At 39.5% G+C, this 15,882-nt stretch overlaps 1 protein-coding gene across 1 annotated transcript in view; it reads right to left on the bottom strand.

Moving 5' to 3' along the window:
• Positions 1-275: 275 nt before the first annotated feature.
• The window catches only part of zc3h18 (zinc finger CCCH-type containing 18), a 39,663-nt gene continuing 24,056 nt past the window's right edge, over positions 276-15,882 (bottom strand). Inside the window, exons 8-10 of the mRNA XM_034177137.1 lie at positions 8,566-8,665; positions 4,470-4,563; positions 276-1,295 (exon numbers count right to left, since the gene is read on the bottom strand). Coding sequence (XP_034033028.1) covers positions 1,061-1,295; positions 4,470-4,563; positions 8,566-8,665 — 429 coding nt within the window. The 3' untranslated portion in view covers positions 276-1,060. The remainder of the gene's footprint in view (positions 1,296-4,469; positions 4,564-8,565; positions 8,666-15,882) is intronic.

Below are 15,882 nucleotides of genomic sequence, written 5' to 3'. Positions count from 1 at the left end.
TTACTGCTGCTACTCAAAACTGGTTTCATTCAGAATCGAAACCAAAGTACAATCACACAAAAAGACCAGCTGGCATTCCTCTACATATGTAGAAACCAGAAACATCAACAGGGGTAAGAGCGGAAACGGTGCCGGATCCATTCCTGCAGTTACGTTTTCATTCGCAGGTCACCATGTTGACAAGACGATAATCAAAGTTTACACTTTAACTGAGAATTCTATTTGCAAAAGAATAAAAATGAGCATTTGCAGATAAATTTGCAGGATATCAAACATTCTCTTTATCAAAATAGTTTATTTAGAAGACTTTTCTCTTTCACAAAAGCAAGACATGTCATCTCTAAACGTCCTGATTCTGCATATCACAGTCCAACTAAAAAATGTGACAGAACAGTTTATTACTTGTGCTAAGAAGGAAACAAAATGGTGTAGGCTTAAAAAAAAAAAAAAAGCAATACTTCACGTCAAACTCTTTCCTAGAATAATACATCAGAGAAAATGAGTTGAATTATACTTTTACTGTACAACGTGTGAACACTGGCCGAACGATGAGTGCACGCAGGCGGACAGCTGCTGGTTGACACGAATCCACTGCGAACACCATGGCCGCCGAGCGAATTTAGAAGATTCATAGAAAGAAGCGCTGGCGTTACTGAGAAGACCTGATCCAACAGTCTCACCACGCCACACGAAGAAAGGACAGCAAGAAAAGAGTCCGTAAACAAGGGAAGAGAGAAGATTTATAAATCTGTTATTCATCAGAGAATTGTGGGTAGGATTCTTCTGACCAGAGAGAGCAGGAAGCGTTTCCTGTTGCGGTAAGTGGGGGTGACCAACCAACAGAGTCAAACTTCTCTGTGTCAGACCAGGACTGGCATTTGTGGAAGCCGATTCTTACACGACAGCCTTTATACAAGAGCAATAAAACATTTGTACACGTCAGTGAGATGCAACGCATCATCACTGAAGGCAGGGAGAAAGAAAACCGTCACAATCCTCCTGGTTAACGGGGCAGGCGGGCCAACCGGCAGATCGAAAGAAAGTAGTTTGTTTTTTTATTTTACTTGGCGGGGATTTTTGCTCTTTTCCGGGCGATGGCGTCTTCCACAGCCTTTAACTGCTTCAGCAGTTCCTCACGACGAGACAGTGTGTTGCTGGGTTTACTGGAGCCTGCGGCGGAGCTGGAACCGGAGCTCGACCCAGCGGCTGAAGTTGAACCTGGGGCAGAGGGCTTGCCTGATGGAACTGCTGGGCTTTTGCCAGAAGTCTTTGGGGGTGGAGACAGAGGACGCTTCCTAAAGAAGAGGAGGAAGATCGTATGACTAAAAATACCATGTCGTCACAAAGACAGGAAACAGGAATCAAAATACACCTATGTGAGGCTCAAACCAGGAATTGCAAAGACATGACGCTTGTCATGACCATGTTCATCCATCAAACATGTTCAGCACCGCACACAACAAGTTTATACGAAAACAGGAAAGTATTATTAAAATACACTGTGTCCATGAGCTGATTGTGCCGGTAATGAAGATGTTTTTTATCTTGAGCTCACAGCAAATAATCTGACAACAAAGGTTCTCAGTCATGTTTCAACTTTGTATGCCAGAAAATATCTTTGTATGCAGTAAAATGTCTGTATATAATAAATTAACAACTTTATATTGTAAAATAACTTTACAATAAATTAACATTCATGGTTAACAAAGTAACAACATTGCATGTAGTAAAATAATCATATATAATAAAGTAACATTTGCATTTAATATGGTAACAATTACTATGTACTGCAATAAGATTTGTATTTTTAAAAAGTGATAAATGTAAAAAGTAACAACTGTATATATTTAAAATTGTGTCTACTATGTATATAATAAACTCACATTTGTATATAATATAGTAACAACTGCATATCTTTAAAATTGTGTCTACTCTGTATCTAATAAAGTAACATTTGCATTTAATATGCTAACAATTGGTATGTAGTACAATAGGATTTGTATTTAAAAAGTAAATGTAAAAGTGACAACTGTATCTACAGAAATAAAATTTACATATTAACATAACATATACTAAAGTAACAATGTTGTATGTAGCAAAGTAAAATCTGTATTTAATAAACTAACATTTGTATACAATATAGTAACAACTGTATATCTGTAAAAATGTGTCTACTCTGTATATAATAAAGTAACATTTGTGTGGAATAAAGTAACAACTCAGCATGTAGTAAATATCTGTATTTAATAAAGTAACATTTGTATGTAACAAAGTTCATTTTGTATACGTCATAAAAATGCCTTTATGAAATAAAGTAACATTTGTATGTAACAAAGTAACAACTGTGTATCTGGTAAAAAATCATTGGTATATAAAAAAGTAAGTTTTATGTAATAAAGTAACAACCGTGTATCTGGTAAAATGTCACTGGTATATAATAAAGTAACAGTTTTATGTAACAAAGTAACTTTGTTACTGGATTTGATTTTTGCTACATACATCTTTGCCGTAAAGTAACTTGTTCGGCGTGTCTGTCAGTCTGTGTGCATGTGTCTCTCTGCAGGGCCAACCCATAAATAGGTAAAGAGATGGAACATGGGTGAGACCGTGTATGAGCTGGGCAGGATGAACTAAGCTAGGACATTTTAGGAATCACTGACAAACTCAGCAGCTAATAGGCTAAGCTCGATTTGGATGGGGGAAAAATGGTTGTTTTCATTATGGTTCTGCTTTGCTTTGGGCATTAAGAACTGTGGCCCAACTGTTTCCTCATTAACTGTGGTTTAACTGGACCTAACATTGTGAAACTACTGATAGCTGCTAAAAAATGCTAATGCTGTTAGCATCTTATTGACAAGCTCAGCTAACAGGCTAACCTCGGTTTGTTCAATAAATCATATGTTGGGGGCTGAGCAGCGGTTCTCCTTATGGTTTTGCTTTCTCAGTAATTGTGGATTAACAAGAACTCTCGTCTTCAAGTTATCGATAGCTCCTACAAATTCTAACACAGTCAGCATCCAAAATTCCGTCACATGATAATTTCACTCCATACAAATAATTCATTCCGATAATTAACCACACAACAAGCTATATTATTAGATATTTGTAATAAAATGCTAAAAAAACAACATACGTTTAGAGATGACAATTTTTCCACATAAAAAAATGACAGTACATACAACCAGTACCATAGTCTTTTTCAAACAATTCATTGTGACTACTGTCAGACTGTCACTGCATTTATTTTCTATATTTTGCATTATGCACCTCACCAACAGGTATTTCTGCTAGTTTGTATAAATCAAGACAAACCGCATGCCATGTGGTTTTTAGCCCCTCCCACTATCCGTCTTCTATGTTTGCTGCTGAAACTGACAATATTTCTGCAGTTGTGGTCACACTCCTGCAATGCACACGTGACCTCACAGCTGCCAGGAAGTACATTTGGATCCGTCGAGTCCACTCCGGCATTACAGACACACAACCTGCAACTTCAGACAACACACCGAGATCTAACTCCAACACACTCCTTAACAGACTAACATTTGGGCTCAATCAGACAGCAGTCATAGGCTAAAATCTTGAACTTTCAGGACCAAGCGGACCCATCAAGAACTCTCATGTCAAGCACTGTGACCTGCACGTCATTTGTAACATGAGTTCTCTGACAGCACAACACCCCCCCCGGCAAATGCTGCTTTAGTACGAATGCTTTCTATATTCTGATATCATTTCAAGGACTTGTAACAAGTTTCACGAAATTCATCCTAAATACATGAGGGGAGTTGATTTCAGAATGCAGACACCCACTTGTGAAACTGAGGGAATCTAGATTTGTTAATCAAGGGCCACAACTCTGGTCAAATGGGTTCAACCCCAACGATATGCTAATATGTGTATTACACACCTATAACAAAGGCTTGTACCACGTTTCATGAAATGACTCTTAAAAATGTGAAAGAAGTTTCTTTCAATACGCTTATACCCTGTTTGGAATGGATGAAGGACAGACAGACAGGATGAAATCACCACAACGTAATCCCCCTTGAGGCTTTCGGCCAGAGCAGGATAAAAATGCTCTCAACAATTACTACAACTATAAATATGACCAACTGAAATTTTAGAATTGAGATTTTTTTTTTTTTGGTGGGAGGTAAATGTAGTGACACGTGCACACAATAACAGCTCAGCGTTTTCACTTCTATAAATGTACAAAGATGTGCGTGTGTGTGTGTTTATGTTCCTCATTTTGGGTCAAAGTCTTTAAACTTCACACAATGAAAACCCAAATGTGTTTGGCCCAAGTAAACAAAGGTCACTGTGGAAATGGTCATCAGAGGTTTTTTTTTTTAAAGAAATTCCAAAGTGATACAATTACAGCAGCCTTTTGTCTAGATACTTCTGTCTTGTACAATTTAGTGTTGTAGTTTTCAGCTTTGAACAGTGATGCGGGTGCAGGCAGTACCAACCTTTCTCCCTGGGTGGGTACGGGTCGGGGCCCTTGGGCTCTGGGTCGATCCATACGAGGAGAAAGAGGCCGACCAGGTATTCTCCTATCACGGCCTGAAAAACATGGCGTGAAAGATGTGAAGGATGAAAGGCAGAAGAAGCTTGAGGTTGAAATGTCACAGAAGTGGAATTTTGGAGATGAAATAAAGTGTGTTTATGCATCTGCAAAAGACAATGTGGACAAAACGGCGCTCTTAACAACTCTGTGGTTTCAGCATTTCTTGTTCCATGTTTGATTACAAGCTCAGGGACCTCTTTAAATGTCAATATGAGGTCAAAAATTCAAATCAGGAGAAAAGTGTGTATGCCCTTACAGGCTTCACTGTTTTTAATAATATGCAAAAACACAGGCCTGACCTTTTCAGCAAGGATGTTGCAAAATAATGAAAAGCTCCTAAATATCAATCATTTGCACAGAAAAAACAAACAAACAAACAAAGGATTAGAAATGAAGGACTAAAGAAAAGAAACATACGTAGTGTTAAAAAAAAAAAATGTCAATATCAGGTCAAAATTTCAGCTCAAGTGAAACTGTATTCCCACAGAATTTTCCCCCATAAAGCAAATATGCTGCAAAATAATGAAAAGCTTCCAAATACCAATAATTTACCAGAACATATTGCACATTAAGGACTAAAGAAAATGAACATTTTGTGTAATAAATGTCAATCAATCAATCAATTTTATTTATATAGCGCCAAATCACAACAAACAGTTGCCCCAAGGCGCTTTATATTGTAAGGCAAGGCCATACAATAATTACGTAAAAACCCCAACGGTCAAAACGACCCCCTGTGAGCAAGCACTTGACGACAGTGGGAAGGAAAAACTCCCTTTTAACAGGAAGAAACCTCCAGCAGAACCAGGCTCAGGGAGGGGCAGTCTTCTGCTGGGACTGGTTGGGGCTGAGGCAGAGAATCAGGAAAAAGACATGCTGTGGAGGGGAGCAGAGATCGATCACTAATGATTAAATGCAGAGTGGTGCATACAGAGCAAAAAGAGAAATAAACACTCAGTGCATCATGGGAACCCCCCAGCAGTCTAAGTCTATAGCAGCATAACTAAGGGATGGTTCAGGGTCACCTGATCCAGCCCTAACTATAAGCTTTAGCAAAAAGGAAAGTTTTAAGCCTAATCTTAAAAGTAGAGAGGGTGTCTGTCTCCCTCATCTGAATTGGGAGCTGGTTCCACAGGAGAGGAGCCTGAAAGCTGAAGGCTCTGCCTCCCATTCTACTCTTACAAACCCTAGGAACTACAAGTAAGCCTGCAGTCTGAGAGCAAAGCGCTCTATTGGGGTGATATGGTACTATGAGGTCCCTAAGATAAGATGGGACCTGATTATTCAAAACCTTATAAGTAAGAAGAAGAATTTTAAATTCTATTCTAGAATTAACAGGAAGCCAATGAAGAGAGGCCAATATGGGTAAGATATGCTCTCTCCTTCTAGTCCCCGTTAGTACTCTAGCTGCAGCATTTTGAATTAACTGAAGGCTTTTCAGGGAACTTTTAGGACAACCTGATAATAATGAATTACAATAGTCCAGCCTAGAGGAAATAAATGCATGAATTAGTTTTTCAGCATCACTCTGAGACAAGACCTTTCTAATTTTAGAGATACTGCGTAAATGCAAAAAAGCAGTCCTACATATTTGTTTAATATGCGCTTTGAATGACATATCCTGATCAAAAATGACTCCAAGATTTCTCACAGTATTACTAGAGGTCAGGGTAATGCCATCCAGAGTAAGGATCTGGTTAGACACCATGTTTCTAAGATTTGTGGGGCCAAGTACAATAACTTCAGTTTTATCTGAGTTTAAAAGCAGGAAATTAGAGGTCATCCATGTCTTTATGTCTGTAAGACAATTCTGCAGTTTAGCTAATTGGTGTGTGTCCTCTGGCTTCATGGATAGATAAAGCTGGGTATCATCTGCGTAACAATGAAAATTTAAGCAATGGCGTCTAATAATACTGCCTAAGGGAAGCATGAATAAAGTGAATAAAATTGGTCCTAGCACAGAACCTTGTGGAACTCCATAATTAACCTTAGTCTGTGAAGAAGATTCCCCATTTACATGAACAAATTGTAATCTATTAGATAAATATGATTCAAACCACCGCAGCGCAGTGCCTTTAATACCTATGGCAATAGGTATTAAAGGCAATGTGAGGTCACAAATTCTAATCAGGAGAAAATGTATATTCCCACATAGGCTTCCCTGTTTTTATATGAAAAAGAATAAATAAATAAATTAGGAATGATCCCCCCCCCCAAATAAAACAAAGATGCTGCAAAATAATGAAAAGCTTCTAAATATCAATAATTTACAACAATGTATTCCACATTAAAGACTCAAAAATAAAAAAAATTGTGTCTAAAATTAAAAAAAAAGTCAATATGGGGTCAAAAATTCAAATCAGGAGAAAGTGTGTATTCCCACATAAGCTTCCCCATTTTTGGAATATGAAAAAAAAAAAAATCAAATTTGGCATAACCCCCCCACCCCCACCCCAAAAGGAAGAAGCTGCAAAATCAACAAAAACTGCTAAATATCAATAACTGACAAGAGTGTATGGCACATTAAGGACTCAAGAAAACAAACATTTTTTTTTTTTTTTTACACAAAAAGTCAACATGGGGTCAAAAATTCAAATCAGGAGAATGTGGGAATTCCCACAGAGGTTTCACTGTTTTTAATAATATGCAAATAAGTCTTTGGCATAACCCTTTCCCCCCCCCAAGAAGCAAGGACATTGCAAAGTAACGAAAAGCTTCTAAATATCAATAATTTACAAGAAGGTGCTGCACATTAAGGACAAAGAAAAATAAACATTTTGTGTAAAATAAATAAATAAAATGAGAATATCAGTCAAAAATTCAAATCAGGAGAAAGTGCTTTCCCATGGGGGCTTCACTGGTTTTAATAATATGCCAAATAAATAGTCTTAGTCATGACCTCCCCCTCCACAAAGCAAGGAAGCCGCAAAATAGTGAAACGCTTCTAAATATCTGTAATTTACCAAAGAGGGGAAAAAGTGCTACACATTAAGGAATAAAGAAAAACATTTTCTGTTTTACGCTTTGAACATTCCATGCTTTTACATCAACATCCTTCAAAGTAAATGGCACAAAAAAGTTTTTTCTGAACTTGCAGTTACATATCTTTTATTTTATTTTGTGCAGAAAAAACTGAATAGCATCTGTTCTGGAAAACACTTCCAAGTGGGGCATTCATGGAAGTGTCAGATTTAATTATGTTATAATAATCATGCTGAAAGGTTCAACCTAAGAATGAATCCACGCGTGTCTCCCTCAAAAACAAATGTCTGGTTTGTTCTTCCTCACAAGCTTAGCTTGTGACTGATATTTTGCTTTCAACAAACTAATTTTCCTAAAAAAATGAATAAATAAAGTCTACTGACACCAGTCTGTCGTATTCGTCAAACTGAACACAAGAGCCTGACGTCTCATTTTTAACCAGTAAAGTGAAATAAAGCTTATTTTTGTTTTTGAACTGAAAAGTGAAATTTGTTTGTGAAATCACAAGACAACACAAAGGCCACTGTGCTTGTACACATGCCGTCTTTGTTTACATAAGCGATATAAATAAATACAACTTTTTATTTTCAAGTGTTTGCATGGCCGGTGTCACCAACCGAATGATCCCTCCCTAAAAACTGGTCTGACCTGCCTTCACTGTGCATGCGTCATTTCTGTGCGTCAGCCACGGTTCACCGATTATCACCTCGTTTCTGCTTAAAACTGCCTCCAGTCATCATCTATCTCAGCGACAGATCTCTGAAGCTTTTGTACAACAATCACTTCCACATAAATTCAACATTATTTTATAATAAAAGACGGAGGAAGTGATCAGAGCGCCGCAGCCAGACGAGCTGCTGATGCTGCGTTCACTGCGCCTCCGTCATTTCAAAGCATCAGTACCAAATGACACGTGCAGCAAAGGCAGGGCAGACCGATTTTTAAGGGGGGCCGTTCGGTCGGCGACACTGAAAACAAACATCACATTCAGTGATTTTAATCAGAACCTGTCTCACCTCTTTCTGGAGACATGGCCATTCTCTTGCTGACAGGGGAGCTGGACCGATCTTTATCAGAGGGCAGGTACCTCTTCCTGTTGCCCTTTTCTGCCTGCTGCTGAAATACAAAATACACAAAGTAAAGACACAAAAAAGTAGCAGCACCAGTGCAGCAGGGAAACGAAAAGAGAGAAGGAAGATAAATTAAAAAACAGTGGTGTCTCTGTCTTGATTTGCTCCGTTGATGAACACCTTTAAGTTTCAGGACAGTGCGGAATTAATTAGTGCTTAAAACAACAAACAGTTGTGTAGTTTTCTTTTGCAGTCAGCATGTCTGTCAATGCAGTGGAAAAAGTTTAATTTTTAACCACATTAAGATGAAGTAATTGCGTAATGGAAAAACACAGCTGCCACCTTGTACAATGCAGAGTTCCCATGATGATCATTACCCTTGCTTTACACGGGCTGTGCTGTGTGCATGTGTGGTGCCACGGCACACGTACGCATTTACAACTGGGAGAGTATCAGCTGAGTTTCTGTTGCATCACCGCTACAGCTAGCTCAATCATTTGTCTTTAATAATTTAATTTAATGGAGCCCCACCCGTTTTCTTTGAAGTAAATCTTTTGTTGGAAAAAGGGCACTAATCCGCTTTTTTCTTTGTCCCAGTCACATGCAGATTAACTTACTGGCGGTTAAGGGCCTGTCACAGTGGCGTATTCATAGAGCTGCTCATTGCAGCATTGTGTTTTCATTTAAATACGCCCGAAAAACTGCTCACCCACACGACGCCACACACGCTGTCTGCCATCTGCCCTGAACAGTGTAAACCGGGATTCATCCGTGAAGAAAACACCTCTCCAACGTGCCAAACGCCAGCGAATGTGAGCATTTGCCCACTCAAGTCGGTTACGACGACGAACTGGAGTCAGGTCGAGACCCCGATGAGGACGACGAGCATGCAAATGAGCTTCCCTGAGACGGTTTCTGACAGTTTGTGCAGAACTTCTTTGGTTATGCAAACCGATTGTTTCAGCAGCTGTCCGAGTGGCTGGTCTCAGACGATCTTGGAGGTGAACATGCTGGATGTGGTTACACGTGGTCTGCGGTTGTGAGGCTGGTTGGATGTACTGCCAAATTCTCTGAAACGCCTTTGGAGACGGCTTATGGTAGAGAAATGAACATTCAATACACGAGCAACAGCTCTGGTTGACATTCCTGCTGTCAGCATGCCAATTGCACGCTCCCTCAAATCTTGCGACATCTGTGGCATTGTGCTGTGTGATAAAACTGCCCCTTTCAGAGTGGCCTTTTATTGTGGACAGTCTAAGGCACACCTGTGCACTAATCATGGTGTCTAATCAGCATCTTGGTATGGCACACCTGTGAGGTGGGATGGATTATCTCAGCAAAGGAGAAGTGCTCACTATCACAGATTTAGGCTGGTTTGTGAACAATATTTGAGGGAAATGGTGATATTGTGTATGTGGAAAAAGTTTTAGATCTTTGAGTTCATCTCATACAAAATGGGAGCAAAACCAAAAGTGTTGCGTTTATATTTTTGTTGAGTGTAAATATATACAGGCTTACCATCTGAAATAACAGTTTGTCCTTTTTATAATATGTTTATATTTTGTGGGTCACATAATTCTTCGTGAGATTAGCTGAGTGTTCCGAAAAATGAAGACCAGGAAACTGATTTATTCTAACAAAAAAGCAGTCACATGCCCCCCCCCCCCCCCACTCTTTGTCTTTCGGCTGTTTCCGTTAGGGGTCGCCACAGCAGATCAATCGTTTCCATCTCACCCTGTCCTCTGTATCTTCCTCTCTCACACCAACCACATGCATGTCCTCCCTCAGCAATCCATAAACCTCCTCTTTGGCCTCCCTCTTCTCCTCCTGCCTGGTGGCTCCATCATCAGCATCCTTTTCCCTATATGCCCTGGGTCCCTCCTCTGCACATGTACAAACCATCTCAGTCTTGCCTCTCTGACTGTCTCCAAACCGTCCCACCTGAGCTGTCCCTCTGATATGTTCATTCCTAATCTTGTCCATTGTCGTCACTCCCAAAGAGAATCTCAACATCTTCAGCTCTGCCTCCTGTCTTTTTGTTACTGCCACCGTCTCTAAACTGTACAACATAGCTGGTGTAACTACTGTCTTGTAAACTTTCCCCTTCACTATTGCTGATATTCTTCGGTCACAAATCACTCCTGCCACCTTTCTCCAACCACTTCACCCTGCCTGCACTCTCTTCTTCACCTCTCTACCACACTCTCCATTACTTTGAACAGTTGACCCCCCCCAAAAAAACAAGTTTATACTTTTCATTACTGTGACCTTTCCCTCAGACACAGAAATCCCAGTAACAGGTGTTTGTTTAATAACACCAGTCAAAATGACTGGGGGGGGGGGGGGGGGGGGGGGTCAGCAGCCATGAGGTCAGACATGTGTCAGGCTTAATATTTGGACTAGGGATGAGGCCGAACCGATATTGGTATTGGTTTCCAATACAAATTGGAAAATTCCGATCCAAGCTGCGGACATTTCCAACCCAGGAGCCACGTTTGTCTGTGTGTGTTTTCTGCTGAAAAATCTCAAAAAGTGATTCCCTGCTGGCTGCTCTGTTAGTTGGCTACTATGGAACTGTGGAAGGGATTTCCTGAATAGAGGTGTGTCTCAATGAGATACGCCTCCATTCAGGAAATCCCTTCCACAGATTGCAGCCAGCTAGCAGGCGAGCATTAAGCAGTCCTGAGGTTGAGCAACTTGCATCACAAGTCACAACATATCCACATTACCACAAAGCAAGACAGCAAGGTTTGCAAAGCTGTTGTACTGAGAGGTGGAAGCTCTGTCGCGACCTACAATACAGTGAACTTAAACATTTGAAAAAGTGCCACATTAAAGAGCACAAGGATTTTTTTTAGCCGGTTCCAGAAAGAAGGAGCTGACAGGAAGGGTGCGAAGATTTACCCAGACTGACTCCAAATATGAGTAAACTAAGTACTTTTATTTATTTTTTTGGTAGTTTCTTGTTGCATTTTGGAAATGCGCTCCTTCTTTTAAACAGTACATGTACTCAGGGTGGGTGTGCCATCTGGTGTTCAAGAGATGAAACTTCAGCCACTGACCCAACAACAAATAAAAGTACTTAATTCTTTCACCAAAACATCAAATCTAGGCTTGCATCTTAGATGTACCTTCTGGCAAATTGCAGATGAACTTTCAGGTCTACTTTTTAAGAAAATCCTCCTCTTTACTACTTCATCATGAAGCTGTATAACTGGGGATTCAAAATATCCTCATAAAATCAACAATAATGATAATAATATAAAAGCAAACAGCTCTGGTATCAGAACAGTATCGATATCAGCAGATATCGAAATTCAGGTATCGGGATCAAAGTGAAAAAATGTGGATTGGTGCATCCTTAATTTGGACCCACTAAGACAACAATCATATAATAAAACCTTGACTTCCTTCTACATAACTTGAACTTGTAGTAGTAGGAAACTATTATAATAATATAGCAACACATACAGTAGTGTTCAGAATAATAGTAGTGCTATGTGACTAAAAACATTAATCCAGGTTTTGAGTATATTTCTTATTGTTACATGGGAAACAAGGTACCAGTAGATTCAGTAGATTCTCACAAATCCAACAAGACCAAGCATTCATGATATGCACACTCTTAAGGCTATGAAATTGGGCTATTAGTAAAAAAAAAAGTAGAAAAGGGGTGTTCACAGTAATAGTAGCATCTGCTGCTGGAGCTACAAACTCAAAACTATTATGTTCAAACTCCTTTTTTAGCAATCCTGTGAATCACTAAACTAGCATTTAGTTGTATAACCAGTTTTTCATGATTTCTTCACATCTGCGAGGCATTAATTTTGTTGGTTTGGAACCAAGATTTTGCTCGTTTACTAGTGTGCTTGGGGTCATCGTCTTGCTGAAACACCCATTTCAAGGGCATGTCCTCTTCAGCATAAGGCAACATGACCTCATGACCTGACATATCCAAACTGATCCATAATACCTGGTATGCGATATATACAGGGCTGTGAAATGAAAATTGTGAAATCCGAGGAAAATCTGCGGAAAATCCCCCCGGAGGAGCCGGGGTCCTTGTGGGGCCCCAGAAACCAAATTAAATTTTCATCCACTGATACATTTTCAACATCTCCTGGAAGAACAAATCTAAAAAGTGCATATTTAAATGATCCTAGATTCAACCTTTCATTTGAACCGTCAATGATCATGTTGAAATAACAGAATATAACATGGATCTAGGACCTGGTATGATTTCCTTTAAATTGTAAACCAAATTATGCATTAACTCAGAACAATTAAACTACATGAAATTCATGAAGACTGAAAAGACTTAAAGTATTTCAAAAACCTCAGCTAAAGCTTGTAGAATATTTTAAAAATCAGGGTAAAATATCAATAAAATACCTTATAATAAAAAGCCACACATTCTTGTGTAAATTCCTCTAAGTCCACTCAAAGCCACAATGTCTTTTTTCCCATGAAAAAAATAAACTAAATAAAAACTAATTTACATTGCTGCGTAAATTCATGTAGCCTAAATTCATTCAAAGCCACAATGTCTTTTTTTTTTCAATGAAAGAAAGTCTAGATTAATGAAAGAAAAAAAAGCACAATCTTTTCTGAAATTCTGTTTGAACAGCACAATGTTTATTTTCCAGAGAGAGAAAAAAAAATTCTTACCGGTTCGCTTTTCCCGTTCATCTTTCAGGTGTGTTGATGAAGCCAGCAACAATTCCACGGATTCTTGTCCTTATGAGACTTTTTCAAACTGTCTTTCTCGCCATCTTCGCTCTGATGTTGCTCTGTGACACAGACATGCTGCAAAGTTCTTCTTTTAAAAGCTTGAAAGTTCTAAAAGTTTGCGATGTCCACATGCTATGTTTAGCTAAGCTTCACACAGGAGCCACACAATGTCACCGCAGCAACCAACCAGTCCCGCTTTACGACAACTGTCGTAACAGCCAAGTTTTGAGTGGCTTTTATTCTCCTCGAAACTCCGCGGAGCCGAGGAAACTGATACGTATCTGTAACACACAGATCAGTGTCCGCGGACTTATAAAACTTGCATGATGTCGTAAAAAGAACGCTTTGCGATAAGCATTTTAAAAACTCAGTAACGATCACGATTAAAGAGTACAACACTAACACCCCCGCCCCCCCTCCCCATGATGGAATCCCACGGATCCGCGGAGTTTTCACAGCCCTGTATATAGGCCCAACACCATAGTAGGAGAAACATGCCCATATCATGATGCTTGCACCACCATGCTTCACTGTCTTCACTGTGGCTTGAATTCAGAGTTTGGGGGTCGTCTGCGGCCCTTGGACCCAAAAAGAACAATTTTACTCTCACCAGTCCACAAAATATTCCTTCATTTCTCTTTAGGCCAGTTGATGTGTTCTTTGGCAAGTTGTAACCTCTTCTGCACGTCTTTTATTTAACAGACGGACTTTGCGGGGGATTCTTGCAAATAAATTAGCTTCACACAGGCGTCTTCAAACTGTCACAGCACTTACAGGTAACTCCAGACTGTCTTTGATCATCCTGGAGCTGATCAATGGGTGAGCCTTTGCCATTCTGGTTATTCTTCTATCCATTTTGATGGTTGTTTTCTGTTTTCTTCCATTTTTTTTTTGTCCATTTTAAAGCATTGGAGATCATTGTAGATGAACAGCCTACAATTTTTTGCACCTGCGTATAAGTTTTCCTCTCTCCAATCAACTTTTTAATCAAACTACGCTGTTCTTCTGAACCATGTCTTGAACGTTCCATTTTCCTCAGGCTTTCAAAGAGAAAAGCATGTTCAACAGGTGCTGGCTTCATCCTTAAATAAGGGACACCTGATTCACACCTGTTTGTTCCACAAAATTGACAAACTCACAGACTGAATGCCACACTACTATTATTGTGAACACCCCCTTTACTGCGTTTTTTTTTTTTTTTTTACTAATAGCCCATTTTCATAGCCTTAAGAGTGTGCATATCATGAATGCTTGGTCTTGTTGGATTTGTGAGAATCTACTGGTACCTTGTTTCCCATGTAACAATAAGAAATATACTCAAAACCTGGATTAATCTTTTTAGTCACATAGCACTATTATTCTGAACACTACTGTACGTAACTTTACTGTCTTATTCTAGCTCCAATACCGGTATTGATATCAGGTTGGGAAAACTTGTATTGTACAGACACGTAAAGAACAGCACCTTCTCGAGCAGTTTTCCCACTGAACCTGCATTAGATTGTGTTGGGAGATCCTGTGTGACTCTGGCTTAAATGACAAACTGTAGAACAGTTGTTTGAGTCTGAGGGATTCTAACAATTCGTGTTCCTAGTCTCAAATAAAGACTAGTTACTTTACCCTCGAGTGTTGCTCATGCACTCTGTTGGTGAAGCTGTCTATTTGTGTTTCCGCACACCTCAAACAAAAAATGTGAATGTGAAAAGCAATCATGCTTTGCATTAATTCTGCACAGTGCTGATAAATAAATAAATATTTACATAGGACTTGTAGGAATTCAAAAATGGGAAGGGGGGAGGAGACACTATCTACATGCCACACTGCAATGTGGGTGGCCTTGTGAAATTCCCTTGTGGGTGTGTCCACAGGGTGAGCAGTTTGTGGCACCTGCAAAAGCCAGGATACACAAATGGCAATCTCTCCATTAATGCCTCATAGGTTTACAGCTTGTGGAGAGCACATGACCTGCAGATTTCCCATCTTTCATGACTTTCCCCACTTAGCTCAATCAGGTGTATTCAGTCAAATAAAAACTGTAAACACTAGCTGCAGGTAAACAGAAGTGTAAGAAGAGTGCTTATAATGTGACCTCAGGTTATAACGTTTGGCAGAAAAACATTCACACAACACACCTAATCTCTGGCTGAATGCCCCTTAGCAGGTTTCACTTTGACCAGTTGCTTGTGGTATGTATCTACAAGGTTCTGGAAGAATTATGATTTGATATTTTATTACTCTCCTTATCAGAATTGTTTGATGAAATTTATTGGTCTCCCACCACGGAACTCATTTTTATCCATATTCCACATATTTTCGATAAGGCTGAGGTCAGGAATTTGGCAAGATCATTCCAAAAGCTTAATGATGGCCTGCGTTATGCACTGCACAAACACCTGATTGGTGTTGGGGGATCATTGTCCTGTTGGAATACCCAACTATGTCCATGTTTTGACAGTCTCGCTGATGGCTTGAGGTTTTGTGTAGTCCTCCTCCTCCATTATGCCATCAACAATACAGCCCCAGAGAATGATG

Source organism: Thalassophryne amazonica, chromosome 8, assembly GCF_902500255.1.
Source record: "Thalassophryne amazonica chromosome 8, fThaAma1.1, whole genome shotgun sequence".
NCBI classification, from domain to species: Eukaryota; Metazoa; Chordata; class Actinopteri; order Batrachoidiformes; family Batrachoididae; genus Thalassophryne; species Thalassophryne amazonica.
The sequence above is the reverse complement of the archived record's forward strand: the minus strand, read 5'-3'. Positions and strand labels throughout refer to the sequence as shown.